The sequence below is a fragment of the Sinocyclocheilus anshuiensis genome, unplaced genomic scaffold (assembly GCF_001515605.1).
Source record: "Sinocyclocheilus anshuiensis isolate Anshui unplaced genomic scaffold, SAMN03320099.WGS_v1.1 scaffold454, whole genome shotgun sequence".
In the NCBI taxonomy this organism is placed as follows: domain Eukaryota; kingdom Metazoa; phylum Chordata; class Actinopteri; order Cypriniformes; family Cyprinidae; genus Sinocyclocheilus; species Sinocyclocheilus anshuiensis.
In genome coordinates, this window is record NW_015548217.1 from 2882590 (window position 1) to 2910462 (window position 27873).

Consider the following 27873-nt stretch of genomic DNA (forward strand, 5'->3'; position numbering starts at 1 on the left):
ATGTTGCATGTTTTCCTTTTGTAAAATTGGCTGGTAATTAATACACTAGGGATAAAACGGTGTAGGATTTACTTTTATGATTTTCACTCAGAAATTGCTAGTAAATATCATAAAGAAAAGGCAAGTAACAAATTGAATTAAAGGGGTCATATGATGCGATTTCAAGTTTTCCTTTCTCTTTGGAGTGTTACAAGCTCATTGTGCATAGATAAGATCCCTGAAGTTGCAAAGACTAAAGTCTCAAAACCAAAGAGATATTCTTTATCAAAGTTAAGACTCTGCCACGCCCCCCTAAAACGGCTCGTTCTAAAATAATGATCTTTAAAAAAGCATCATATGACCCCTTTAAACTTGGAATTTTGAATTAGAAAGACTAAACGTGCTTCAATAACACCTTTGAAAATTATTTTTTACGGTGTACTAATGCGCTCAAAAAAGTACAAAAAAAAATTTACCATTTCTGAATACAAATTCTCTCTCACACTTGTAGTACTCTGGAAGTCCAGGACAGTATGGAGTGGGAAATGGGGCCTCAATAGAGCAGGATACAATGGGAGCCAAGCAGAACTGGAGGCACAGTGTAGGATACCAGGAAGATGTATGTACTCACACACATTTTCTTTGAATTTCTAGCACTGCATGTGTTTAGTTGATCCAGCAGCTCACCCACACTCATAAACAACGAGTGATGCCCTGACGCATGTGATGCACACCTGATCCTTCTCGCGTGTCCTTAGTGACTATGTTTCCTAAATAGTCCCTAGAATGCACCTGAGACTCCGTTGGTTATAGAGCTGCTCTATTTACATCCCTCCTACCCACCCAGTATTTGAGATCCTATCATTTCAACATGCAAACATAAACTCAACATTTATCCTGTTTTCACTGAACTGATCCATGGAGATTAATTAACACACTAGCATACTCTACTAATGGGTTTACCTTGTGTGCAATGGACAAATGTAGCTGTGCACTGAAAATTCTATATTTTGACCAAAGTTAAATGGTCTTTTCTAGGGCATTATGCAATGGAAAAATGTGGTGTAATAAAAATGAAAACTGCTGCTCTTTTTTGAGAATCTAGTATATTACTGTACTGATTTACATGTTATTTTCTCTTAACAGAAAAGTCACTCATCATATCCTCAGCATACACTAGACAGCGACGCCTCCAGCTCTCCTGAGATGCCACATAATGTAAGACTCCACATCAAAAATGTATGCCTTTTTAAAGTTACATTTTACAGTAAAATGCATGAATGAATGCATTGTGTTTAGGCATTATACATGTGATCATTTCATGCTCATAATGTGCTTACTGGCATGAATTATAGCTAAAATCATGTGAGCTGATGAGTAGACATGCCAAATCATTATTGAAATGTTTTTCTCTCTCTTCTATGGTAAGTGTTGGGTTTGGTAATGCCAGTATAGAGGTGTTCCATAAGTTGCACAGGAGAATATAATTATACAGTTACACAATACATGCTGAGCAAAAGTATTTATGCAGGTTAGGACTAGTGGAGCGATGTCTAATCAAAAGTTTCTGATTATGACTAGAAGAATAACCCATTTAATTAATTTAAAACAGTCTGTGCAGACCAAACAGATCACCAATACTCGCTGTAAACACATGAAGAAAGATCTAAGATTACAAAACATGTGATGTCAAAATCAGCAGATAGTCGTGTGCATGCAATATTATTTTACCACACTGTCCCCTGGTGGTTATTAGTGAGACGTGCAGCCTGATTGCTGCCTTCTACTCAAATATGCAAGTACCAAATGTATCATGATACTTGATACCACGAGTTTTGGAAATGATATCATGGCAGTGCTTTTTGTGTTTGTTTGTTTTTTCTTGACATTTACTTGGGTAGTACTATAATATTCTTTGAAATATCTTATTAAATTTCACAAATAACTACAAAGAAACAGCAAATAATACATTGAATAGAACGTGAATGTACTCCAATAATCTTTGTTTTATTTACTAAATTTTTGCAGTGTATATAAGCATGTAGTAGTGCTGTCAAACGATTAATCGCGATTAATCGCATCCAAAATAAAAACTATAAATATAGAAAAGGGCAAATTATATAAATTATTTTATATGACCTATATTATTTATTAGTGCTGTCAAATGATTAATCGCGATTAATCGAATACAAAATAAAAGGTTTTGTTTGCATAATATATGTGTGTGTTCTGTGTATATTTATTATGTATACATAAATACACACACACATACAGTATATATTTGGAAAATATTTGCATGTATTATTCATATAATTTATATTATAAATAAATATATTTAATAAACAACCTATTTTTCTGAAATATATACATGCATGTGTGTGTATTTATATATACATAATAAACACAGCACACATACATATATTATGTAAACAAAAACTTTTATTTTGGATGCGATTAATCATGATTAATCGTTTGACAGCACTAGCATGTGTACTATACTAGCAAATCTCAACTGTGTGATATATTGTCTATCGTTTATATCTTCACAAAGTATGGCTATATTGTTGCACAGCTCTTTATATAATGTATTAAGTATGTCCAATTTTATCCGCATATACTCACATAAAAAAGCAAAATATGAACTATCTTAGCAGCCAGCTCTAAACTGCTAAATATGGCTATAAAGTAGGGATGTAACGATTCATTCAACTCATGATTCGATTCGATTCACAATTTGATTTCCCGATTCGATTCGATTCACGATTTTTTTTTTTACAAAATGCGATTTAAGACAAATTATTAATTAAATGTGTCCTTTTATTATTGCTTGGATGAAATACTGTATGTTTTTGTGTACAGTATTTTGAAATAAATTGAAATATAACACTATAATAATATACTTATATAGCACTTAGTAAATTGTTGCTCTTTTGTTGGTTTTGATTGCTTCTATTGTCCTCATTTGTTAGTCGCTTTGGATAAAAGCATTAGCTAAATAACAAAATTTAAATATAATGTAAATAACAAAACTAAACTTAAATTTTAAAACAAGCCCCAAATTAAATAAATAAGTAACACAAATAAAATAAATCTCTTCATATAAACAAACTAAGGCTTTGTCTGTGCTCTTTCCATTTAAAATTAGAGGCAACCACTGCATTTTAATCATGATCCAAACAAAGATGCTGCGTACATGCAACATGAGCAGTTTTTAATCTAAATTACATTGTATAATTTCCAAATTTGAAGCAAAAACAGAATGGTCTGACTTGAGTTTTGTGAAACTATACTTAAAAATATCTGCATGAACCCGAAACAGCAGACGAGCTGAATGAGACGCAGATTCACTCTCTGCCAGCAGGAGGCGCAAATACCATTGAAAGACAGTAAGTTCCCCTCAGACATACATTCATATAAACTCCTACCCCTAACTGAATCACGATTTGTTTAGCATCTCAACCAATTTGAATCGTCACATATTTAAATCAATTTTCAACCGGCTCGTGGTTAATCGTTACATCCCTACTATAAAGCATGAAAATGTTCAGATAGTATGTACATTAATATCATGGTTTTACTGTGGTTAAGGGGTTTTAGCTCCAACTATTCTTGACATTGTGCTGAAAAACACTTCTTATCTGTGGATACTTGTGATTTTATTATATGCGAATTTTAAAAAGTAAAATGGATTGTTTAATGATTTGCTCCTAAACCAGTACTACACTTAAAAGGGTAAAACAGTAATCTACATTTTCTGCTTGACATTAAAGGCTATAATTTACTTTACGTTCATGATATCAGACATTATCCTGTACATTTGCTGTATTAACTCATTAATGATTTTTTTTTAGGTTTCAAACTTGGAAAAGGCTGGAATCCTGAACAAAACCAAGGTGTCTGAAAACGGGAAGAAAATTAGGTAAAGTTAGCCATCGTGAACTCAAATCAGTGGTAATAGTGGTTTGATAGCTATAACTATATTGGTGAAAATGGTAACACTTTACAATAAGGTTCAATTAGCTAACCTTAGTTACTACTTTATATAACATTAACATGAAAAATACTTCCAAAGCATTAGTTCATCTCAGTTAGTAGAAATTTCAACACGTGTTAATGCATTCAAATAAAAAATTATATCTGTTAATATTATTTAATGGACCTACTGTAACAATGAACAGTTGTATTTTTATTAACTAACATTAATAACAACGTCAAATGTATTGCTCATTGTTGGTTTTTTATGTTAGTTAACTCATTAACTATCATTCAACAATGGGACACTATTGTAAAGTGTTTCCATGAAAACTGTTATGTCCGTATGTATACCAATCATCCCACAGGAAGAACTGGAGTAATTCCTGGACGGTTCTCCATGGAGGAATACTGACATTCCATAAGGATCCAAAGTCACCAGTTGGAGCATCGGTGAGAAACAAACCCCCAAATGTGGAATTTGCATTATTTCATTTTTGTTTCACAACACTAAATTCATTTTATATTACGTAGGGCAAAACCAATCAGATAGTCCCAGAATTCACAGTGGAGCTGAAAGGGGCAACAATTAACTGGGCAACCAAGGACAAATCAAGCAAGAAAAATGTTTTGGAAGTATGGCCGTTACAACACTGGATGATCATTCTGTGTACTTTACCTGTGTGTGTTTTCTTGACGTTCCATGTGTGTTTGTTCATTCAGCTTAAGAGTCGCACTGGCGTGGAGTACCTGATCCAGTACGACACTGAGAGCATCATCACTGACTGGTATAAGATCATCACAGACACCATATGCCAGCTGGTGAGTCCAAAAATGAACATTGTCAAAACCTGGTTATGTTTTTCTCTGCATAATCTACAATTGTGTGTTTCTGCGTTGCTCATCTGCATCAGGATCCGGAACAGCACCACTCTGAGGATGAGGAGGAAGTCGTTGAGAAGTCCTCAAGCTTAGATAGAGAGGACAGACCCTTCGACAAAAGAACTATGAGCAATGGTAGTGCTTCAAATGAGTCTTAACCCTCTAGTATAAGTGTAATAAGTGTAACTATTTATTTTTTATGTAATGTAAGTAATGTATCATATTTTGGGGGGATTATTTATTTATTTATTTTGAGGGGATTTCATGGTGCTAGACAATATTCAACTTTTAAATTATACAGCATTTATTTAAATTAATACAGTGTTTAACTTAAAAAACAGAGCAAAGATATTTAAAATCCATAGGAGGAAGGCTATCTGTTGGGAGAAATAAAGGAAATGCAATACCATGGTGTAACCACTAGATGTCGTGTATATGTTTTATAGGTTCATATAATTTCCATTTCCAATTTCCATTTTATATGGTGATCGTTTTTGATCAGTGTAACATTTTTTTAACTATTTAAACTTTTCTATTTGTGTGTGTGTGTGTGTGTACTTGCTTATGCTACATTGTGGGGACCAAATGTCCCCACAAGGATAGTAAAACCTGACATTTTTGACATTGTGGAGACTGACCTGCGGTCCCCACGAGGGAAAAAATTATTAAAAATAGTAAATGATGTTCATCTGAAAGTGTAACAATGCAAACAGGTTTTTTGTAAGGGGTAGGTTTAGGGTTAGGGGATAGAAAATATTGTTTGGTCAGTATAAAAGTAATAGAAGTCTATGGAAAGTCCCCGCAATTCACAGAAACAAGTGTGTGTGTGCGTGTTTGTTTATATAGTTTCATGTTTTATTTGTCATATGTACAAGTGTCAGTGACAGAATGTACATTGAAATGCTTTTTGTAAGGCTTAGGCAGTCTACAGCAGTACAATAATAACAACAGAAATAAATAATAAAGGGGCAAGCAAGACAGAAATTTAAGAAACAGAAATGTAGAATAATGATTGCAACAGCAAGTACCAAGCATAGCAAGTGCCAATAAAGGCACCAAGTTTTGTACTATTGCAATGATCAAAACGTTAAAAAAATTCGTCAACTTTTTTCATTTAAAAATTATCAAAGACCACCAAAGGGTTAAAGGAATAGTTCACCCAAAAATTAAAATCTTTCACTTATCCTCATGTTATTGAGCAACTTGAATGGCTTTCTTTCTTCTGTTAAACACAAAAGAAGATATTTTGAAAAATGTCTGTTTTTCCCCTAACAAAATAAATGTGAGGAAATAATTACAGTAAATTTAATCCATTGATAAAAAACTAAAGATACTCAAAATGTTTTGAACAGAAAATGCTGAAAGCACTGTAGAAGATACAGAAAATGTGTGTACAAATGCCTCTTTTTGTTCATTAGCATCTCGTCATCCTTCATCCACTTCAACATCTGAAGCCGATCAGAAGAAGGTCCGTACCAAACTGAAGAAGTTTCTCCTCAAGCGGCCCACCCTGCAGTCGGTCAAAGACAAAGGATATATCGGAGGTCGCCCACCGCTTTCCCTCATCCATTTCCTGCTACTTGTACAGAAGATTTTGGTTCTAATGATTCTAATGTGACCCTTTGATCTTTCTCCCACAGAAAATGTATTCGGATGTCACTTGCACAATCTTTGCAGCCAAGAAAAGACGAGAGTGCCCAGCTTTGTGGAGAAATGCATCCGGACAGTAGAGAAAAGAGGTGTGTTACTTTTACACCACTGCCAAACATGTTGATTATTGAAATTGACTTTGGATCGATAATTTATATAATTAAATATCAAGACCAGAACCATGTCATGAGCATTGGGAGGGAACCTTTTATTTTATTTTATTTTATTTTATTTTATTAATAAAATAAATTTGGAATTTTTATTGTCTTTTTATTTAAAGGGGTCCTATTATGCTTTTTCACTTTTTCAACTTTAGTTAGTCTGAAATGTTGCTGTTTGAGCATGAAAAAGATCTGCAAAGTTACAAAGCTCAAAGTCCACTTCAAAAGGAGATATTTTATTTAACAGAAATCACTTTTCAAAAGCTACAACGAACGACTCGTTTGGACTACAACGCATATTTTCCGGGATTTGTGATATCACAAATATCGACGACTGGGACGAGACCTGGTTGAGCTGCACTAGAGAAGGCAACGAGTGTTATCACTATGTCGGAGACACGCTATGAAAAATAATGTGTTTTTCGAACAACCTAGTATGAGAGCCTGTTCTAGTACACCCCCAAAACAAAATCAAGACTTTGTAAAAGAGCATAATAGGACCCCTTTAAAAGAAGTGAATAATTAAAGGATTTAATTTTTAGTTTTCATCACTGGGTATTGCTGTGCATTGTTTAACATTACTATGGCGGTAAGTATTAAATATTTAGTTACTTATATCTGACCTCACAGTCTTCTAATCATTAAAAACTGAAGTGTCACACCGGAATTCATGTTTGTTTTCTGTCTAAAGCCCGCCTACTTTGATTTGATTGGCCATCTCAGTCATTTTGACATTGACGAGCACTGTTAGACTGCTAAGGCAAAATAACCTAAAAATGCAACTTTTTAATAAGTCTGCCTGAACTGATTTTTATTGTTGTTATCCATCAGGTCTGGGGATCGATGGACTCTACAGAGTTAGTGGGAATTTGGCGGTCATCCAGAAACTGCGTTTCAAAGCAGATCATGGTAAAATTCATCAGGATGCATTTTACGCTTCATCAGCTCAGTTTACTTGGTCTTTACTTCATGTCTGCACCAGGATTTCATACTCTCTATTATAGCTTGTTAGTTTCTTCACTATTACATTTGCTCATAATAAGAGCTGCAACTTTTAAGTATTACACTTATTGGTGCGTAATTTGTCCTGGACAGTGGATAAGTGACACCTCAACTCATGTGGGAGATGTTGTGCTATTCATTTTCTAAGAAATAAGACTTTTTATATTTAATGCTAACACTAGAAATAGAAGTCTTGCGAGGGGAAGCACCACTTATTAATTGTCACATTCCGTTTTTTTTTTCTTCTCATATTTGGTCATTTTCTCTGACTGACTCGTGAGTTTCTCTGTGTGTTTCTCCAGAGGATCTGGACCTGGAGGAGGGGAACTGGGACATCCATGTGATCACAGGAGCGCTGAAGCTCTTCTTCAGAGAGCTGCAGGAGCCTCTCTTCCCTTACAATCTCTTCAATGATTTCATCAATGGCATCAGTAAGATCCCGATTGAATGGACTGTACATAGAAACATGAGAGTTGGGGCTCTAGCTGTTTCCAGTGTGGGTTTTTCAATGGCTAAATAAAAGCACATTTCCGACACTGATATTTGTGAACTCTTTTGTCAGATGTCCTTGCTTTGATTCTTAAATTGAACTAGATAACATGATCATCAGATTTTACACAGACTTGTGGAGTTTATGCAGCTCAAGTGCTGCTTACATACAAAAGCAAGAGGAGGACACGCTAAATACTTTCTAAAAAAAAAAATAAGACGTTCTGAAATCTGTTAATTTTTCAGTTCTTCCCCCAAATTATTATGCTGATAATATAGATTTGTAGTGAAAATAGTGTATAAATAGTGTAACAGTGTAATATTTTATTGTTGTATTAAACTACAATTTTCATGATTTTAATTTTTTTCTCTTTTTTTTTACTCATATTTTTATTCAATATAATTATTATGCTGATAATATAATGTGTAGTGAAAATACAAAAAATATGCAAAAAAATGTTTCTCTTTTTTGAATCCACAATATTGATATTTTTATTACTTATTTAACAATATTGATATTTTAATTTAATTTAATTTTTATTTGATTTATTAAATTTTTATTTAATGCCATTATACTAATAATATACTACAAAAATGCTAAATATAATTTATTTTTCTCACTGACTTTTTGACTGTACAATATTAATATTATTATTATGCTGATAATATCATTTGTAGTTAAAAATAAATAATAATTAAACTCTAAAAATGCAAAATAGAACAATTTTCACAATTTTTTCTCAGATTTTTTGACTCCAAAAAACAGTTTTGTTATGTGAGTATTATGCTGATAAAATAATTTGTGGTGGAAATTGTTATATTAAACTACAGAAATGCATTAAACATTTTCATCAATTTTCATTCATTTTCAAACTTTTTTCTATATATCTATCTATCTATAGAGAGATAATTTTACTTAATTTATTATTTTTCTTGTGTTTTGATACAGAAATCCCTGATTATTACAATAAAATAGCACACATGAGAAATCTGGTACGGTCTTTGCTACCACCCAACCGTGAAACAATGGAGGCCCTCTTTAGCCATTTACGCAAGTATGTTTTTTATTTTACATGCATATTTTTATAAATATTACAGTATGTATCTACAGCATGTCTCTTTCTTTCAGGGTTATTCAACATGGTGATGAGAACAGAATGACTGTGCAGAACGTAGCTATCGTTTTCGGCCCAACGTTACTCAAACCGGAGGTGGAGACGGCAAACATCGCCACTTACATGGTCTTCCAGAACCAGATTGTAGAATTCTTACTCAATGAATTTCAGTCGATCTTCCACATGTGATTGACATGAACTTGCACTGAATACAAACCCCACTCAAATGCTGGAGATGAAGGTGCAAAACTGATCACGGTCCAGTGAGAGGGACAGTATACAGATCTGTGAAGGAAAGCCTCCGACTGGCACATTTTACAGCAGGTTATGAATAGAGATGCTACAGAAATCTAGAACAGTAGCATCTATGATTAATATATTAATATCACTGAAGCGTTTTACATGAGCAGTTTAGATGTTGGCCAATAAGGGCAATACACATTTTAAAACTGTATAGCTAAAATGTAGTTTAAAATAATGCGTTGTGTTCCCTTTTAGACTTAAAGAGAGCTGCATCACAGGACGTTATGTAAGAATATCAGTGAACTTTCTTCTTAAACTTTTTTTTAGCTACTTTTAGGTTTTTCCTGCTACGGAAAGAGCAGGTCAGTTAAATAATAATTTAATTTAACTTGCTTTCCTGTGGTCTTTCTGTAGAGTCGTGCAAAACACTGCAAGTTTTTACCCTGTTTGTTTGGATTTGCAATGTGATAATAGGTGAATAATATTAAATTACAACATTTTTATGTTTAGGTGTCAATTTTTTTAATTTTATTTAATACTTGCATCTGTAACAGACCTTTACAAAGAAAATACTACAGGCCTGTTACTGTAAATTGGAAATGCTAAGTTGTAAGACTTGTACATTGTCATTAAAGGCACAATATTTGAGTTTTTTTGGTACCAAAATATAGAATCTGAATTTGCACATAGATTAAGCATTAATATTTTATGAAAATTGGCACACTCATATAGTAATCACTGTAAGATTTGAAGACGTGTGTGTGTGTAGAAAAGGCATATTTATGCTGTACATTACCCGAAGTAAGCAAGCTTTTATTATGAAAATTGGCACACTCATATAGTAATCACTGTAAGATTTGAGGATGTGTGTGTGTGTGTGTAGAAAAGGCATATTTATGCTGTACATTACCCGAAGTAAGCAAGCTTTTAATAAAGTAACTCTTTTATAAATTAATGCTTCGTTGTTATTCGCGTTTTTTCTTGATTTGTATTGTGACTGTAATATTGACAAAATGATTTGGTATGTATTGATAGCTGTTAAAAGGTTTCAGCTTCGTTATAAGCATATTCAAATCATATGCCATATGCTGCAAATTTAGGTTTAATTGAAACTAAACCAAAAAAAAAATATGATCTTTAGCAAATAGGAACCCTTTGTAGATCCACCATGTGAAACTAATGCTGGATAGGAACATTTAAGTGGCTGGTGTGGATTTTGAATGGATGAACAAGTTATTTTCGATGATAACGTTGTTTCTTGCATGACAAACATGTTTCTATTTTTCGATTTTTACAAATATACTGTGATATTCCACTATACTGCCGAATGATGGCAATACAACGCGTCTGTTTCTTCCGTTCAAATTTCAAAGAAGAAGGCGGGCTCCTGGATTCGGGTGTGTTGATTGGTTAAATCTAGTGAAGGGGGCGGGGTTCTCATCTTTTGAAAATAACCGTGCTTGGAGCGACGGGCGCCATTGTTGAGGAGTTTACTGAGACGTGGTGATGTATTGAATAAAGTTAGTTTAGCAAAACACTTTATATTGTGTTAGAGAGCAGACTGCATAAACCGAGACTTGGGTTAATAGTTGTACAACACAATAGGTAAGTTTAATATATTTATGTAGAATGTGCGCGTGTTTTGTTTTTAATAAGGGAAACACGTCAGCGCTTTAATAAACAAACATTCAGAAAACTCAAATGCTTTTCATCCAGAGTATATACATTGCTGATTTTATTAGTTTTATATCAATGCTGCATTTAGTTGTCGTCCTTAGATGTCAGGAAGTATGTTTGTATTTGTGTATATTTGTGTATATTTGATGGCGAGTCTGTCATAATGGTTGATCTCAGGAATGGCCCAGCGTGTTTCTGTGAACGACGGTGCTGCTGGATCCAAACGGACCTCTCGGGTTCGTGTGGCGGTTCGTCTCAGACCCTACCTGGACAAGCAGGATGAGAAGGGAGAGGGGCCCTGTGTCAGGGGTCTGGGGCCACAAAAGCTGGAGATCATCAACTGGAGGAACGCCACTGAGACCCTGCAATACCAGTCAGTCATAATTCTTCCCTTTCTTCTTCTTCAGCCCTCTCATTCTCTCTCCTTCAGTATTAAGCGCTTTAGCAGGTCATGGTCTCAGTGCAGTAGGTCATGATTTGGTAGCTGGTGCTGATATCAAACTTCTCTTTGACTAAAGTCCACAGGCTTAAACGTGCCTGTTTGGATTATTAGGGAGAGAAACACTCGTTTATACTTGAAGGAGGCTTTTACTATTTATATGACCGTTTTGCAGGAAGTATGATTTCATTAGTTGATTTAGGTTTAGGTCAATTTTGAAGAGAATGTAATGCGCCAATATTTATCAGTGTCTGTCTTCATTACCCTCTGGAATTGATTCTCAAGGGTATGTTTATTTATGAATTTGAACTTACAAGTCAGGTCCTTGACCCTCAATTTGTCAACCACATTGAGCTTTATTTATTGAAACGCTATATTTTTCTGCAAGGTTTTTCAAATAATTTCATCCTTTTTTTAAAGGGGTCATATGATTCTTTTTTAAAGATCATTATTTGGTGTAACAGAATATGTTGACATGCTTTAATGTTCAAAAAACACCCTTTAAGGACAAAATATTATGTATTTATACATAAAAAAATTTTTTTTATTATTAGTCTTGGAACTCTGTGAATTATACCATATATTTTTTTATTAATGTATTTATGTATTTTTTGTGCATTGATTGATTTAAACTTTGTATATAAAATTGTATATTTGATTGTAGGTTCGATGTGTTTCATGGTGAACAGACCACGCAGCAGGAGGTGTTTCTGACCTCTGTCAAGCCCATCCTCCCCCACATCCTTAATGGTCAGAACGCCAGTGTCTTTGCCTATGGACCCACCGGAGCAGGTATGACTACTTTCTGTGTGCCGTCTTTTCCTTTGCAGGTGATATTCCTATTTAGGGGGTGTTTATGCGTCAGGTTTCTACTAAAAACTGTATTTTGGGAGGCCTGAAGATGCAAACGTTGGGCCTAATCCCAATTCTATTTTTATACACCTTCACCTACCCCAACCCCATGTCTCTTGAAACGGAGTGTCAGTGGGTAGGGGTGAAAATATTCCCCTAAGAAATTAGGGGTGGGGGAAAAAAATCGATACAGCATAGCATCGCGATATTTTCAGTGGCAAATCTGTATCGATACACAGACGCCAAGTATTGATCTTTTATTATACTATTTGGTAGAATAACAATCAATTTCTTTAGTCCACTAGATGGTGGTGTTGAGTTTTTTCTCATATCCTTTAATGCACGGCAAGCCGTTGATTATCCCACTTATTCCATGGTCATTTGCCAGCATTGACAACTTAAAGCGGTTTATGATGTTAGCAGCGCAATATTTAACCGGAAGGGTAAAAATTATGGTTATTTTTGTCAGTTAAGGCTCGTTAGCTCTAGCTTTCTACCTGCTTCAAATCAGATACAGAGATGAAATAGTGCAGTAAGACCACATTTATTTGAATGAATTATCGATCGAGAGAGAGATGACAGTTGTGTGTGTGAATTACCTGCGTCTGTGCATATCTCTACAAACAATGAAGCTGTTTAGTTACTTCGATTTTACCTTGTTGCTGAGGAAGATAATGTAGCGATCTAGTTTCTATGTTGTTTTATTAATGAAAGTCGCGGGGCAGCACCGACAATACGTTTCTGTGTGTGCGCAGTGTGATCTGCAATCTCCGACCTCTCTCCCTCTCACTGTGTTTGTGCGAGTGGTGTGTGTGTGTGCATCAATTAAAGCAGCGCATTAATATAGAACGGTGATATAGAACTGGCTTGGAACTACATGGAATGAATGAAAGTAAAATACTCTAAAAGCATACACAGCAGTGCATAGTATACCTGTTGTAGCGAATTGTTTATTGAATTTGCAAAATATTCGTCCGGTCAGTCTCACGTGTTGCCGATTCCGTGCCGATCCTCTTATTGCCAGCGGCGCCGGCAATGATGTCACAGCCATGCGCACACTCACAGTCGCGTGTAAACATGTCGTTTCGCGTAGGAATGATTCTAATTTTAATTGCATTCAGTGTAAACGGCGACTGATAATGTATTTATGTAGTGCCAGATGAGGCTTGCACAGCCTGAGTGAGTGTGTGAGAGAGACAGCACACACAAAGTAACTCACAGAAATTTATAGATGCATACTGCAGTAGAAAAAAAAAAAGATATTTACAAAATATGATTTAGGTAAGCAACATTATACGGCCATGATGTTTCCCCGAATATCAATATCAACACGATTGCAATGTGACGCTGATTTTATACAATAGTATTTCAATAAACAAGAAGTTAAAATAAAGTGACTTAGATTTTAGACAAAATATTGACTCTTTTTTTTTGCTCAATTTCGCTGACGAAACCCGTTCCGATCAAAGCCACAGCATGACTGTTGTGTCTCCAAGTAACACACAGCAGTGTTTCATTACTGAATGAATCCACGTTTTTGAATGAATGGAGTGAGTCAATGATTCAGTAACCCAATTCATAAGGACAGTCACTTGCCTCATTTCTGAATGAATCAGCCGTTTGAAATGAATGAATTAATAAATGACTCTCTCATTAAAACAGACATTTGCCGCCACCTACTGGTGGTTTAGTCAGATTTAAAAGTATCATTGCATTTTTTCAACATTTATTTGTGTTTAAAAAATATGTAAAACATTAATATTATAAAGTTATTTATGCATTTGAAATTTTGCGGTGTAAATGCATTTATGGCACCTCAGCTTCATCAAACTCTGTGTAAATGCATCTAATGCCACTTCAGCGACTCATTTTAAGTTAAATATTTCTTCCTCTTTCCAGTCACAGAGCACTTTATTTTGAGAGTTGTTTAAGTGAGAGAAAATCTGTAACTTAGTCCAGATTGGGGGAATTGAAATGTTTAATCATTTCTTTGGAAATAATTTTTGCATTGAAATTTGCATAGATTTTTGTTTGTATATGCTGTCAATTATAGTTCTTAGAAAGAAAATCGGTATCGGTGGCAGGTCACACTTCCAAAAAAATCGGAAATTGGAATCGGCCAAGAAAATTGGAATCGGTGCATCTCTAATTGTTTTGCGGAGCTCAGCGTTTTGCTTTTTGTGATTTAAAAGACAAATATTTTGTAATTGAAATTTTTTTTAATTCAAATATTGTCTCATTCTAGTGAACCAAGTATCTGTATTTTGTCTCATCTCGTGTGCTAAGTGTATTGTCACACCTCTAGCTCTAGCATCCATGAACGTGATATAGCTCATCATTTTCTAAGTGTATGATGAAGCTTTTACTCTTCCGGTTAATCATATTCATAAAAAAATCACTTTGAATAAGGAAATTGATAACTTTGCCATAGTATCCTCTCAAAAGTTAAAGTTGCCACAGTCATTGCGTGCTTTGCATGTGCTGCACGTTATTTGTACCATTTTGTTTTCTTCGTTTATTTATTAGAATTTAAAAGATGATAACAGTATTGTGATCTCTGATTTTAGTCCTTGAAAACCAAAAATGTAGTGCTCAAAGTCCTTGAAAGTCCTGGAATTGTACGAACCCTGTGTGTGACTGGGGATCGTTTTGACGGCATTGTCATCTGTCCGCAAAACACTTAAAAAAACGCAAAGGAAATTATTGTCAATATTTTCGTACATAATTCTTATGTAAACGTATCTTTAGATTTCTTTAACTGCCTTCTCGAGTAACTTATTTTTAGATTGTTATGAAGTGCCATAATATAGTCCATTCACAGTCTAAACTTTTTCTTATTCCTTCCTTCAGGAAAGACCCACACCATGCTCGGCAGTCAAGAGCAGCCGGGCATTATTCCCAGAGCTGTCAAGGAGGTCTTCAAGCTGGTTGACGTTCAGGAAAAGGAGCAGGATGGTTGGGAATACTCAGTTGGGATGTCTTACCTTGAGATCTACAATGAAAAGGTAATATGTTTTGAAAAATAATTTATTTCTGTGGGTTTTCACTAGCCATTACTCCAGTCTTCAGTGTCACATGATCCATCAGAAATCATTCTAACATGCGGATTTGCTGCTTTAGAAACACCTTATTAGTTTTTACTGGTTATTTTTATTTTTTTTGTGAAACCTGTAAAACCTTTTTTTCAGGATTCTTTAAATGTGAAAACTCAAAAGAACAGCATTTATTTGAAATATAATTTTTTTTTTTAGCCTTCATTTTTTTACTGTCGTAGTCTTGTGAAATAAAAGTATTAATTAAAAAATCCTTTGAATGGTAGTGCAAGTATAAAGGCCCGGTCACACCAAGCACGATAACTATGAAGATATAGTTCTAAAAATCGTTCTCAATATTAAAGAATAGCAGAGTCCACACCACAACTATAACGATAAAGACAAAGTGAAACGATATCGTTGGAATCACTTTCAAAACATTTTTTTTTCCAGCTGATGAACGATAAAATATTGACAGCCAATCAGAATCCATCCTGCTGTAACGAGCTTGAGAATTTAAAGCGGCAGATGAGCGTGCGCTGAGAATAAACAGACAATATCGTTCGCTTGTGTGGACGCTAATATCGTTATCTTTATAGTTATCGTTCTGGGTGTGAATGGGGCTTTAGTGTTTGTGGGCAGCTGTTCTGGAATATTGAAGGACTTTGTATCTGTAGGTGTTGGACCTGTTGTCCCCAGGTTCCCAGGACCTGCCCATCCGTGAAGACAAGGACAGAAACATCCTCATTCCCGGGCTAACGCGCACACCGCTTTTATCCTTTACCGATTTCGACACTCATTTTATCCCCGCGAGTCTAAACCGCACCACGGCCTCTACTAAAATCAACCAGCGTTCCAGCCGCAGTCATGCTATCCTCCTCATAAAGGTTTGAGCATGCACACATCTCTTCATTCTAGTTCTCCATTAGCACTTTAACAGGTCCTGGTCTCTGTGTGGTAGACCATGATTTGGTAGCTGGTGCTGAAATTAAATCTCTCCATCAAACAAATACCACTGCTACTTACAGTGTCTGCTGGTTGTATTTGGGAGAGGGAACACAACACTCATGGTAACATTGTATATGTAGGGCCTTATGATTTCTGCGATGTGGAGTCCAGTTATAAAAATAGATTTTTTGGGATCACATTTTATTGGCCACTTTTATAAAAATTGTAATTAGGCATTAAAACAATCCAGAAATATTCAGAAGAATTTTGTGAAAAAATAAAACTGATTTCATTGGGCCCTATAAAGTGACTGGCTCTCTGCAAAAGACTAATAATCACATAAATGCATATGTTTGCTCTCAGGTAGTGAAGTCTCAGCGTGGGCCGCCACACAGACAACAAACAGGCAAGCTGTATTTAGTTGACCTGGCAGGTTCAGAAGACAACCGGCGCACAGGAAACCAGGGCATCCGTCTGAAAGAGAGCGGGGCCATCAACCTGTCCCTCTTCACCCTCAGTAAAGTGGTGGATGCTCTGAACGCAGGGGCCGGGGGCCGCGTGCCCTACAGAGACAGTAAACTGACCCGTCTGCTGCAGGACTCTCTGGGTGGTTCGGCCCATTCCGTCATGATCACAAACATAGCACCGGAGTACAGATACTACTTTGACACCTTCTCGGCCCTTAATTTCGCCGCCAAGTCTAAGCAGATTGTCAATCGGCCCTTTGTCAGGGAAACCGTTTTGGCTCCTACGATTGGCAAGCAGTGCAGTTTTATGTTTTTTTTTTTTCTTTTTTCTTTTCTATTTGTTAATAATAGGGTATGTAATGATGATAATTTTATCCCTTCACTCTTAGCTCCTTTAAAGAGAGCCAGAGAGGAACAGGAGGCTGGAGGTTCTGGTGAGCCCCAGAACAAAAAGTCTAAAGAGGGGAAGAAAGCTGAACGGTCCTCGTCACCACCCGTACATCCACACAGGTAAGACTGCATGTGTTACAACAGATGAACTAATTAATTGTATGAGCACTTTAACAGGTCTTGGTTTTGTGTAGTAGGCCATGATTTGGTAGCTGGTGCTCAAAGGAAAACTCCCTATTGCAAAAACCACAGGCTGAATGTGCCTCACTGGACATGAATAGGGAGGGCATATGTGCTGTAGTGCTGGGTGATCAAGCTAAAGATATTTAAGTGTAAATTTCTATTTGTTTGCTGTGAATAGCTTTCAAATGAATTTCATTTTGCACTGGGATTTGAGTTAACCCTCAAAGTAAAGCTAAACAACCTTAAAAGGTTAGTTCACCCAAAAATGAAAATGCTGTCATTAATTACTCACCTTCATCGTCGTTCCAAACCTGTAAGACCTTCGTTCATCTTCGGAACACAAATTAAGATATTTTTGATGAAATCCGTGAGCTCTCTGAGCCTCCATAGACCGCAACACAACTGCAATGTTCCCAGGTCCAGAAACGTAGCAAGGACATCGGAAGCTACGAGAATTCTTTATTCAACGATTCTTCTCCTTATGATGCATGCGCTTGCTTCCGCTTCATATAAACAACATATGCGCATGGTGCTGTTGCTTGCAGGGTTCGTACGGTCATGAAAAACCTGGAAAAGTCATGGAATTTTAAAACACCAATTTCCAGGCCTGGAAAAGTTTTGGAAAAATAAATAAACCCAGAAAGTTTTGGAAAAGTCATTGAAATCTATTTCACAAAACTCTGTATAATAGAATTGTTTAATCAGGTCCTGAATTTCGGTGCAGGATTGCGCATAGGCTATATCGCATAGTTTTACTCATTCCCGCAGCTTTTGACTTTAAAATGATGGATATTCACACATTTATTCAATAGCCTATAGCATGTAGGTTTGATGAGTAAATAATCAAACCTACAGACTGAGTCCAAGGAAAAATTGAAATCGCATCATATGACCCCTTTAAAAATGTTTCTTGAACAATAATAAATGGTGGGATTTTATAGTTAAATAATTTTTGTTTTTCCTTCACGGCATTGCTTAATTTTACATGTAAATCTCTGTCTACCTGTCTCTCCCTCGCTCTATATGTGTGTATGTGTATATATAAATCTGGCAGGTGTACATGTGCTAAAAGTTTAAATGTCTTTCAGTTCACCAGATTCATCAGTTCTGGACAGACTTCTGGCCCTGGAGAAGATGATGATGGGCTCGGCTGAAAGGGAGAGACTCAACTTGCTCAAAACTGTAGCACAGTCCCGTAAGGAAATACAGGTATCGTACATGCTCTTTGAGCATTTTGGTTCTGTTGCTTGGTCAGAACAACATTTCTATCTCTATTTCAATTAGGGCTGTCAAATGGATTTATTGTAATTAATCACATTCAAAATAAAAGTTTGTTTGCATAATAAGTGTATACTGTGTATATTTATACTAGGGCTGTGCAATTAATCGCAATACGATTTCGATTTCAGCCTCCCAACGATTATGAAAATACAATAATCGAGAAAATGATTATTGTGCCCCATTCCGCACCCTTTTCTAATGGTGCGCTTTCGCTCCTCCATAAAAGCCCAATTTTACGTTCAAATCAGTAAAGTCTTGTAACGTGACGTTTTCAAAATATTCAAAATATTTTGATTAGATTTAATCATGTTTTTAAAAGCGCTAAAGAGAACTTGCGCTTCCTCAGGAGGATATCTGTGCCTGCGCTCAGAGACGGAACACAACGCGGACATGTAAAGTCATCTTTTAGCTCAAGGTGCGTGCCTATACCATCAAATACACGCTAAAATGTGGCGCTTATTGATTATTCACGTAATCTATCATCGATTATGTAATGAATGAACGTGAACGGTTGAGAATTAAAATACATGCGTAACAGTAAATTGGATCCGTGCGGCTCTTAAAGTGACAGCGGGCTAATATTAACTGAATACTTTAGACTTGCATTAAAAAAACTTAAAGTTTGTTTCATTTGTATATTTTTATTCTATTGTATTTGTCCTTTCCTTTTTTATTACTGACAGTTTAATTATTTTTAATAATTGAGGACTTTTTTGTTTTTTTTGTTTTGTTTGTTGTTAAATAAATCACTCATATAAAGTTTTGGTCATATGGCCCACTCATAATCGGGTTAAATAATCGTGATTACAATATTGGCCAAAATTTGCCTACTGTGTGCTTAACATTAATCAAACAACAAAAACCAGAGAAAATCACTTACTGCTTTGCTCTAAAGGACTTTTGTAGCTTTAATAAGAAACAAAGAAGGGTTAATTCTTACATTGAAGACTATGCTGGTTTATTTTACATTTGATTATTCATTTATTTCTGTAGTAGGCTAGGCTGTTAACTAGGGCTGCACGATAAATCGCATACGATATTTAATGCGCGATTACAATATTGACCAAAATAATCGTGATTATGATTTTTGACATAATCAAGCAGCCCTAATTTATACACATATGCACACATAAACGCACACGTGTATATATAAGAAATATTTATGAAATATTATGTGTATATATATTTTTTCATATTTATTTGTAAATATAAATATACATTACAAATTTCTTAAATATATAGATATGTGCATTTATATATACATAGTGAACACATTATGTAAACAAGCTTTTAGTTTGCATGCTATTAATCGTGATTAATATATGAATGTATTTTAGAATTTTTGTCTAGTGTACATCTGAAATGTCTTTTTATAAACTTTTGTTAATTGTATACCTTGTATAATTTATTCAGAGATCGCCATGAAAATAGCCTTGATGCTGGCATGGCGTTAAAAAGTGAATAAATAAAAAATAAATAATCGTGATTAATCGATTCGACAGCGCTAATTTCAATGCATTGCAAGAGGTGAAAAAAAACTCTTTCTGTGGAAATAAGCAGCAGTGAGACAAACATCCCTCTTGCTTGTAGTTAATCCATCATTTGGGCCAGATTGCAAATTAGGCCGGATTGCTAATACCAGTTGCAAACTGTACTGGAGTCCACATGAACCTAGTTTTCAAATGGTTTCAAAAACCACTTCCACATCAATTAATGGGTGATTTTAAATATGTTCTGCTGTCTTCCCATAGATGTTGAAGGAGAAACAGAAAGAGCTGGAGGACAAAGCAAACATGCTTAACAAGCAGAATGAAACCGTTGAGAAAGAGTCCAAAGATGCACTTCTCTTTAAAACAAATCTGCCCCCACTGCACAGAAAACAGTCTACAGCCGCTAAACCACGCAAACAGCAGGCGGTTGTCACACCGTTACAGGGTAGGATGTGGTTAATTTCATCCTTACAGTCCTCCTGGGACACTCTTTATGCATGAGAACCCAGTACTGATTAAAGTGGTTTAGTGTTTCATGATCCTTTGAAGATTTTTCCTTCTCTTTCTTCTCTGCCTGTTGAGTTGTGCTGTTAGTATGCTGTATGTTTCTGTGGTGGTGCTGCAGCTGCTGTGCTCTTCAAGGGATAGTTCATCCAAAAATGAAAATTCTGTCATTAATTACTAACCCTCATGTTGTTCCAAACCCGTAAGACTTCCGTTCATCTTCGGAACACAAATTAAGATATTTTTGATTTTTCAGCTGCGGCACGCGGATACATTGTTTGCACTTTTATTTGAACGAAAACAACTTATGCGTGCCGCAGCTGACACAGAACAGCATACGCTGTTTACGTTCAGTGGTTTTTCTTCAAAATGGCTCTAGGGTGCCACGAGGAGGGGGGAGACGAATTGTTGAATAAAGTCTTTTTTTTTTTTTTTTTCTTTCTTTCAGGGCTCAAAGCGTTTCCGCTCTGTTCCCTCTCTCATCCTGCTACTGTCAGCATCTGTGATTTCAGATTGAACACTGAACTGATGTTTAAAGGGTTAGTTAACCCAAAAATTAAAATTAGCCCATGTTTTATTCGCCCTCAAGGCATTCCAGGTGAATGACTTTCATCTTTCAGAAGAATCCAATTGGAGTTGTATTAAAAATTGTCCTTGCTCTTCCAAGCTTTAAAATGGCACTGTGCGGGTGTTTTTTTTTGTTTTTTTCATCAGTCCAAAAGAAGTCAAATAAAGTGCATCCATCCATAATAAAATGTGCCTCACAGGGCTCCGGAGGGTGAATACAGGCCTCCTGTAGCGAATCGATGCGTTTTTGTAAGAAAAATATCCATATTTAAAATTTTATAAACGTTTCGTATAAAATCAATGACCTATAGGAGGCCTTTATTCACCCCCCCACCCATTCATTTATCTATTTTAACATTTATGTAGTTTTGTTCGCTTGGCTGTTTCCTTATAAAAGTCAAAAAATTTGTCAAGTTTTTCGTCAGGTGTCTTTTTTAAATCTTGGATGTAATAAGCGACGTACGAAGAACGGGCCCCAGTGCTGCACTGCTTTGTGTACCGCCGTTACCGGGGAAACTGTTCCATAGTGCCTCCTGCTGGCAGAGAATGTGCATTTTCAATAAGGCTGTTGTTGTGAGTAGGGTATTCCTGCAATACAGGAAACAATACAGTTTTAGGACCGCATTTCTAGGACCCTATATTTTTTTATTACTTTATTTTATTTATTTATTTTTGTATGTATGTATTAGCGGCTCATACTATTTTATAGCACTTGCTATTCAATTCTGTATATTATTTTTAAGGAATTATGTAGTTGTTTGCTTTGTGTACCGCCGTTACTGGGGAAACTGTTCCATAGCGCCTCCTGCTGGCAGAGAATGTGCATTTTCAATAAGGCTGTTGTTGTGAGTAGGGTATTCCTGTACCGAATAGGGACCCTATAGTTTTTTTTTTTTTTTTTTTTACACTTTATTTTATTTATTTATTTTTGTATGTATGTATTAGCGGCTCATACTATTTTATAGCACTTGCTATTTAATTCTGTATATTATTTTTAAGGAATTATGTAGTTTAATTGTATACACTTAGTTATTGTCCTAACCCTAAACCCACTTAAAGTGCAGTAAACGCTAAAACAATTGCGGTACAAATTAGTCTGATTATTAGTACTTTAATAAATGTAAAATAATTTAAATACAAATTTACAACATCCAGCAGCACAATGAACTATTTTGCACGGATAAATAGGTTAAATGGAGATTGCTGACACCCCCTCAAACACTCACGTGCACCCTAACTCTTACATTAAAAATAAGATGGAAAGATAAAAAAATGTATAGTTTCCATGGATCTAGTCTTTGCATATGTTTGTTTGATGTTTGAATCAGGTTTCCTCTGTTGGAATAGAATTGGCTAGATGGTGCTGTACCAAAAAATAGGGTCCTAGTAATGCGGTCCTAGAACTGCAGCCTCCGGTATTGCAGGAACATTGGGTTGTTTTTGTTCAGACCAATGCGAAAATCGATCCATGTTTTTACCCTGCAAACACGCAGAGCTGTAAATGTGAACTGGTGGATCGATAAGAAGATAATTCATTATAAAAATCTAAACCGTAAAATGTGATTATTTAATTAATATAATAATTTATTGATGATAATTGTTTAAATTAAAATAATAATTAATCACCTATCCATCATCTTAAAAATGGTTTAAAGGCTGAAATGTGAACTGTATCATTTTATAAAACTTTGTTTTTGTGAAAAACTTGTATCTGAACTGTAAATCATGCTTTTTACAGTCATTTTACAGTTTAATAGTTTACCATAGACATTGCCCAATAAAAGCGCAATAATAGGCTAAGCTTTGTGCGTTGTTACTTTTGATATGAAATAAAGACTCCGATTTAAAATTCTGTCCATTTTATTAGGAAATTCAAGCAAAAAATACTTTTTTGGCGCTCTTTAATGTGGTGTGATAGATCGCTGTTGACACCTCAGATAAAGCGAAGCAGTAGCGCATGTGAACTGATTAGAGCCTGACCGATATGGGTTTTTTGGGGCCGATACCGATATTAGGGAGTAAAAAAAAGGCCGATATCAATATATCGGCCGATATTCTTTGTGTATATTATAGTAGAGTACCAGTCAAAAGTTTGGACACTTTCCCATTCGTGTGTCCAAACATTTGACTGGTACTATAATTACAATAGATCACCCTCAGTGTAATCTGTCAAAGTGACAGACAGCCTTCAGAGTTATCAGTCACTCCTAAAAAAAAATTGTCAATGTCGGAACATTTTCGGTTAACGCGACCTCTGCGTGTAAAGCACGTTTTATTATGGATGGATGCACTTTCTTTGACTTTTAGACTGTTGAGAAAAAACACCCGCCCTAGTGCCATTATAAAGCTTGGAAAAGCAAGGACAATTTTTAATATAACTCCAATTGGCTTTGTCTGAAAGAAGAAAGTCATATACACCTAGGATGCCTTGAGGGTGAGTAAAACATGGGCTAATTTTCATTTTTGGGTGAACTAACCCTTTATGAGTGCATTTCCTGAAAATCTAAACTTAGTCTGGAATTTTCTGAAAATGTACTTGCCCTCAGGCCATTCAAGATGTAGATGAGTTTGTTTGTTCATTAGAACAGATTTGGAGAAATTTAGCACGACATCACTTGTTCACCAATGGATCTGCTGCAGTGAATGGGTGCCATCAGAATGAGTCCAAACAGCTGATAAAAACATCACAAAAATCCACAGGCAACCCACACCACTCCAGTCCATCAATTAACATCTTGTGAAGTGAAAAGCTGCATGTTTGTAAGAAACAAATCCACCACAATGTTTTTAACATCAAATCTTTGCTTACAGCTAAAATACAGTGAAAACTGGAAAAAATTGTTGAATCAGGAGAGAAATATGTGTAGATCAAGCACAGTCTACAAGCAAAAACAATTCTAAACCAATATGTTAGTGGATTTTGATGCGAGGACAACAGTGGATGGACTTTTTCACTGGAAAAAGCAATATTATGGACTCCATATTTTGTCCATAAGCAACAGTATAAAGTTAAAAACACCTTGATGGATTTGTTTCTTGCAAAGATGCAGCTTTTCACTTCAAGATGTTAATCGATGGACTGGAGTGGTGTGGATTACTTGTGAATTGTGATGTATTTTACTCTCATTCTGACGGCACCCATTTACTGCAGAGGATCCATTGGTGAGCAAATGATGTAATTTCTCCAAATCTGTTCTGATAAAGAAACAAACCCATCTTGGATGGCCTGAGGTTGAGTACATGTTCAGCAAATTTTTATTTTTGGGTGAACAGTTTCTTTAAGCACTACATTTCAGACTGTAGTATTTGGTAAATAAGGAGCTGTTTTTTTCCTGTCCAAACACATCTCAGTTTCTCAGGTGCAGCCCTTGCAGCAGTGCGCTGTGGTGTGTAAACCCTCACAATTCTTGGATAAAAAGAAGAAACGTATCCAAATTGAGGTCAGTGTGCAGCTGGTTGTTCTTTACATGTTTTACAATGTACAACAATAATTAACATTGTGCTGCCCAGGAGATTTGGGAAATTGCAGTTCATGTCAGTTTAAAATCATGTAATGACAATAATGGCCAGTAGATGGCTGAAGTTTTCTGTGCATCCAGCTTAATAACTACACATACTTTTTTTTTTTTTTTTTTTTTTTTTTTTTTTTTAAGAATGTCTTTATGAACTTTGTGAAGCATGCTTTGGCAAGTTTTGCACCAAGTTTTGGGTGAATGAACTTAATGGAGAGACATATTTCTCAGGTTTCATTAAAAGCTGTCAAGCAATGGTATATTTTGCACTTGTTGACCGTAACTGAGATGTTACTTTGGCGCTTGACATGAAGATTAAATGAGGTTTTCTGCTGGTAAGGTGTGTGAGGGGAAGGAGAACGGAGGTGTGGATCGTCCCCCTGCTGATGACGTCAACTGGGAGTCCCATCTGGATTCGGCATTACTAGAGCAGTCCAGGAAGACGATCCTGCAGACGCTGAACTCCGGCTCTCTGAAGGATCTCAAGAGCCTGCAGCTGATCGGAGACAAGAAAGCCAAACTGATCATGGGCTGGAGAGAGATTCATGGGGACTTCACACAGGTATAAATTTGGCTCTTCCCCTGTGATGTGTGAAACTCTGACATGGAGAGGCTCAATTAATATTTAGTTTTCTATTTTTCATTTTTTTTTTCTTTGTTTGTAGTTGGAAGACCTGAAGAAAATCGAAGGCATTACAGCTAAACGTTTCTCCTCTTTCATAAAGGTTTGTGGTTTGTGTCAGTAATGTCTGCCTGCTATGGATCTTTAATAATGTGTCAGGAGAGAAGCACACTAGAATGTGATTTAGAAGATTTCCCTAGAGTCACACGCTTTCTTTTTCCCCTCACAGGCCAATATTCTCAGCAGTATGGGAAAGTGAAGCGTACGAGCCACTGTGTCTGAAGAGGAGCGTTTGAACACTTGTGATTTGTTTTTAAGATGTTTTTACACATTTTGAGTGTAACATTTTGTACAGGGTTGTTTTTTTTGTTTTTTTTTACAAGCTTCTGTGTATACTTGACTGCTTTTTCTATGCATGTTTTCTATCATTTCAGCATGCTATTTTGCCTTTTTAGTATTTAAATGCCTTTTTTTTTCTTTAAATGAACTGATCATTAATCGTGGCACCAAATAAATGCCACCATCACAAAAAGAAGCTCTCTGAGGTTTTTTTTCCCCCAGATGGTAAATTGGGTGTATTACTTGAAATGGTTAGTTTTATAAACCACTTGAGGTGAACAACTAAATCATTTGTTCTCAAAAACATCCTTTTACAGAGATCTACCTGATGCTGTCAGTTACTCCTCCTATAATTATCTGTCTGAAAGTTAAACTTCTATGAATGCATATGCAGTAAGTCAAAAATGTATATGCCTTTTCATCGCTAATTTTTCATTGCGCGTCTTTAGTAAACCTTGACAGTTTCTTAATGCCAAATTAGGGTTTGCGCAGGCGCATGCTGCTAGCCAGATTTACTATTTTAGTATTCAGAGGCATCCATTCAGACCAAGACAATTTTGAAGCCAAATGTGTTGGGTTAACAAATTAGTGTTTTGCAAAATTTGGAAGGATTTCTTCAAATTACTATTTTTAAATAAAACTCCCAAAAGACCAAACAAAAATATGACATTTCATAAATATGCTCAAAGATTACTGTATGTCGACACAAACAAAACATTTTAGCATTTAATATCATTATATCCTTTTAAATGTCAGCTTTTTGTGATAATGGCTTGCCTATTGGCTGAACCCTGTGCACACTAGGGAATCTGTGTCGCAGGTGCATCATGTTTCTCTGAAGGACTACAGAGAGAAAACTTATTCACAAAACGTCCAGTTTTGATTTGCTGAAAATGTTCTCACCCTCAGGCCATTCAAGATATAGATGAGTTTGTTTCTTCGTGGCAACAGATTTGGAGAAATGTAGCATTACATCTCTTGCTCACCAATGGATCCTCTGCAGTGAATGGGTGCCGTCAGAATGAGAGTTGATAAAAACATCACAATCCACACCACACCAGTCCATCAGTTAATGTCTTGTGAAGCAAAGCCCTGCATATTTATAAGAAACAAATCCATTAAGATGTTTTTAACTTCAAACCATTGCTTTGGCTAAACTGCAAGGCCTCTTATCAATATTATTGGTTTCTCCAGTGAAAAATAATTCTCAGTCTCATCTACTACTATATTGTTTTAAAACGTAAAACCTTTCAAACATTTCTGCAAAAAGTGGCTGTCAAATGAAGCCCCTTGGTTTGGTGTTTAATCCACTGCAGTAAAGCATTTTAGCTAAGGCTTAAATGTACATATGTTCTTTGAGGATTCTGTATATCCTTGACTTGTCATTCAGTATTTGCCTTTTGAGCTGATCGAGAATGTAAATGTGTCGTTGGTGAGTGGATGTGTCTGCAGCGGCTGAAGGCCTGCAGTCAGCAGTGCTTCATTACTCGCACGCAGTCCTTCAACCAGCCTGACATCCTTGCGGCAGACCAGAGCAGCCAATCACTGAACTGCAGGACATAAATTAGACCAGAGCTACATCCACTTGCACGTTTTCATTGTTCATTATAGTGTTTGGAACCATTTTCAGTAGGTAGAAAATAAATTTGACTGCTTTAATAATTAATGAAAATAACCGATTTTTTTCCCCTTTATGTTGATCACTGTAAACTGAAATAAAATTAAATGTACAGTAAAAAAAAAAAAAGAAGTGACATTTGCGAGATTGTTTTTACTGCAAATTAGTAAAAGTACATGCCATTTAAAGAAGAAAAAACTATTTAGTTGTTTGGTTTTTTAGTTCCAAAGGTGCCATTTTTAGCAGTACAGATGAGGTGATTAAATAAAATTAATTTATTTTTTACAGTATAGGGTTACACTTTTTTTTTAGGGATATATATATATACACACACAGTAGTCAATATTTGAAGTGGATCAAAAAAGTTCATCAAAGTTGTCCTAAAACCAGAACAGGTATTGTTTTGGTTTTAGGACAACTTTGATGAAAGGTTTTGATCCACTTCAAATGTTGACTACT

At 35.7% G+C, this 27873-nt stretch overlaps 2 protein-coding genes across 6 annotated transcripts in view; both read left to right on the plus strand.

Annotated features, from left to right (window-relative positions):
* Positions 1-10294, plus strand: part of LOC107654031 (rho GTPase-activating protein 12-like) — a 35133-nt gene extending 24839 nt beyond the window's left edge. For 3 of the 4 annotated variants that reach the window (XM_016440918.1, XM_016440920.1, XM_016440921.1), the window contains 13 exons: positions 491-598; positions 1126-1197; positions 3831-3898; positions 4320-4404; positions 4486-4587; positions 4675-4773; positions 4866-4968; positions 6252-6377; positions 6474-6572; positions 7476-7553; positions 7949-8077; positions 9085-9190; positions 9265-10294. In XM_016440918.1, coding sequence (XP_016296404.1) covers positions 491-598; positions 1126-1197; positions 3831-3898; positions 4320-4404; positions 4486-4587; positions 4675-4773; positions 4866-4968; positions 6252-6377; positions 6474-6572; positions 7476-7553; positions 7949-8077; positions 9085-9190; positions 9265-9439 — 1350 coding nt within the window. In that variant the 3' untranslated portion in view covers positions 9440-10294. The remainder of the gene's footprint in view (positions 1-490; positions 599-1125; positions 1198-3830; positions 3899-4319; positions 4405-4485; positions 4588-4674; positions 4774-4865; positions 4969-6251; positions 6378-6473; positions 6573-7475; positions 7554-7948; positions 8078-9084; positions 9191-9264) is intronic. The other variant, XM_016440919.1, reaches the window with a different exon arrangement.
* A 653-nt stretch (positions 10295-10947) lies between these two features.
* LOC107654032 (kinesin-like protein KIF22) lies at positions 10948-25971 on the plus strand. Of its 2 annotated transcripts, none has more exons than XM_016440922.1 (13): positions 10948-11098; positions 11348-11543; positions 12274-12401; positions 15312-15466; positions 16171-16380; positions 16805-17198; positions 17298-17418; positions 18570-18690; positions 20514-20697; positions 24675-24763; positions 25176-25397; positions 25501-25560; positions 25687-25971. In XM_016440922.1, the coding sequence occupies exons 2-13, from the start codon at positions 11350-11352 to the stop codon at positions 25714-25716; spliced, it is 1908 nt and encodes a 635-aa protein (XP_016296408.1). In that variant the 5' UTR covers positions 10948-11098; positions 11348-11349; the 3' UTR covers positions 25717-25971. The 2 variants fall into 2 exon arrangements, with proteins under 2 accessions (XP_016296408.1, XP_016296409.1); XM_016440923.1 differs by having other exon boundaries at positions 10952-11013.
* The last annotated feature ends 1902 nt before the right edge of the window (positions 25972-27873 follow it).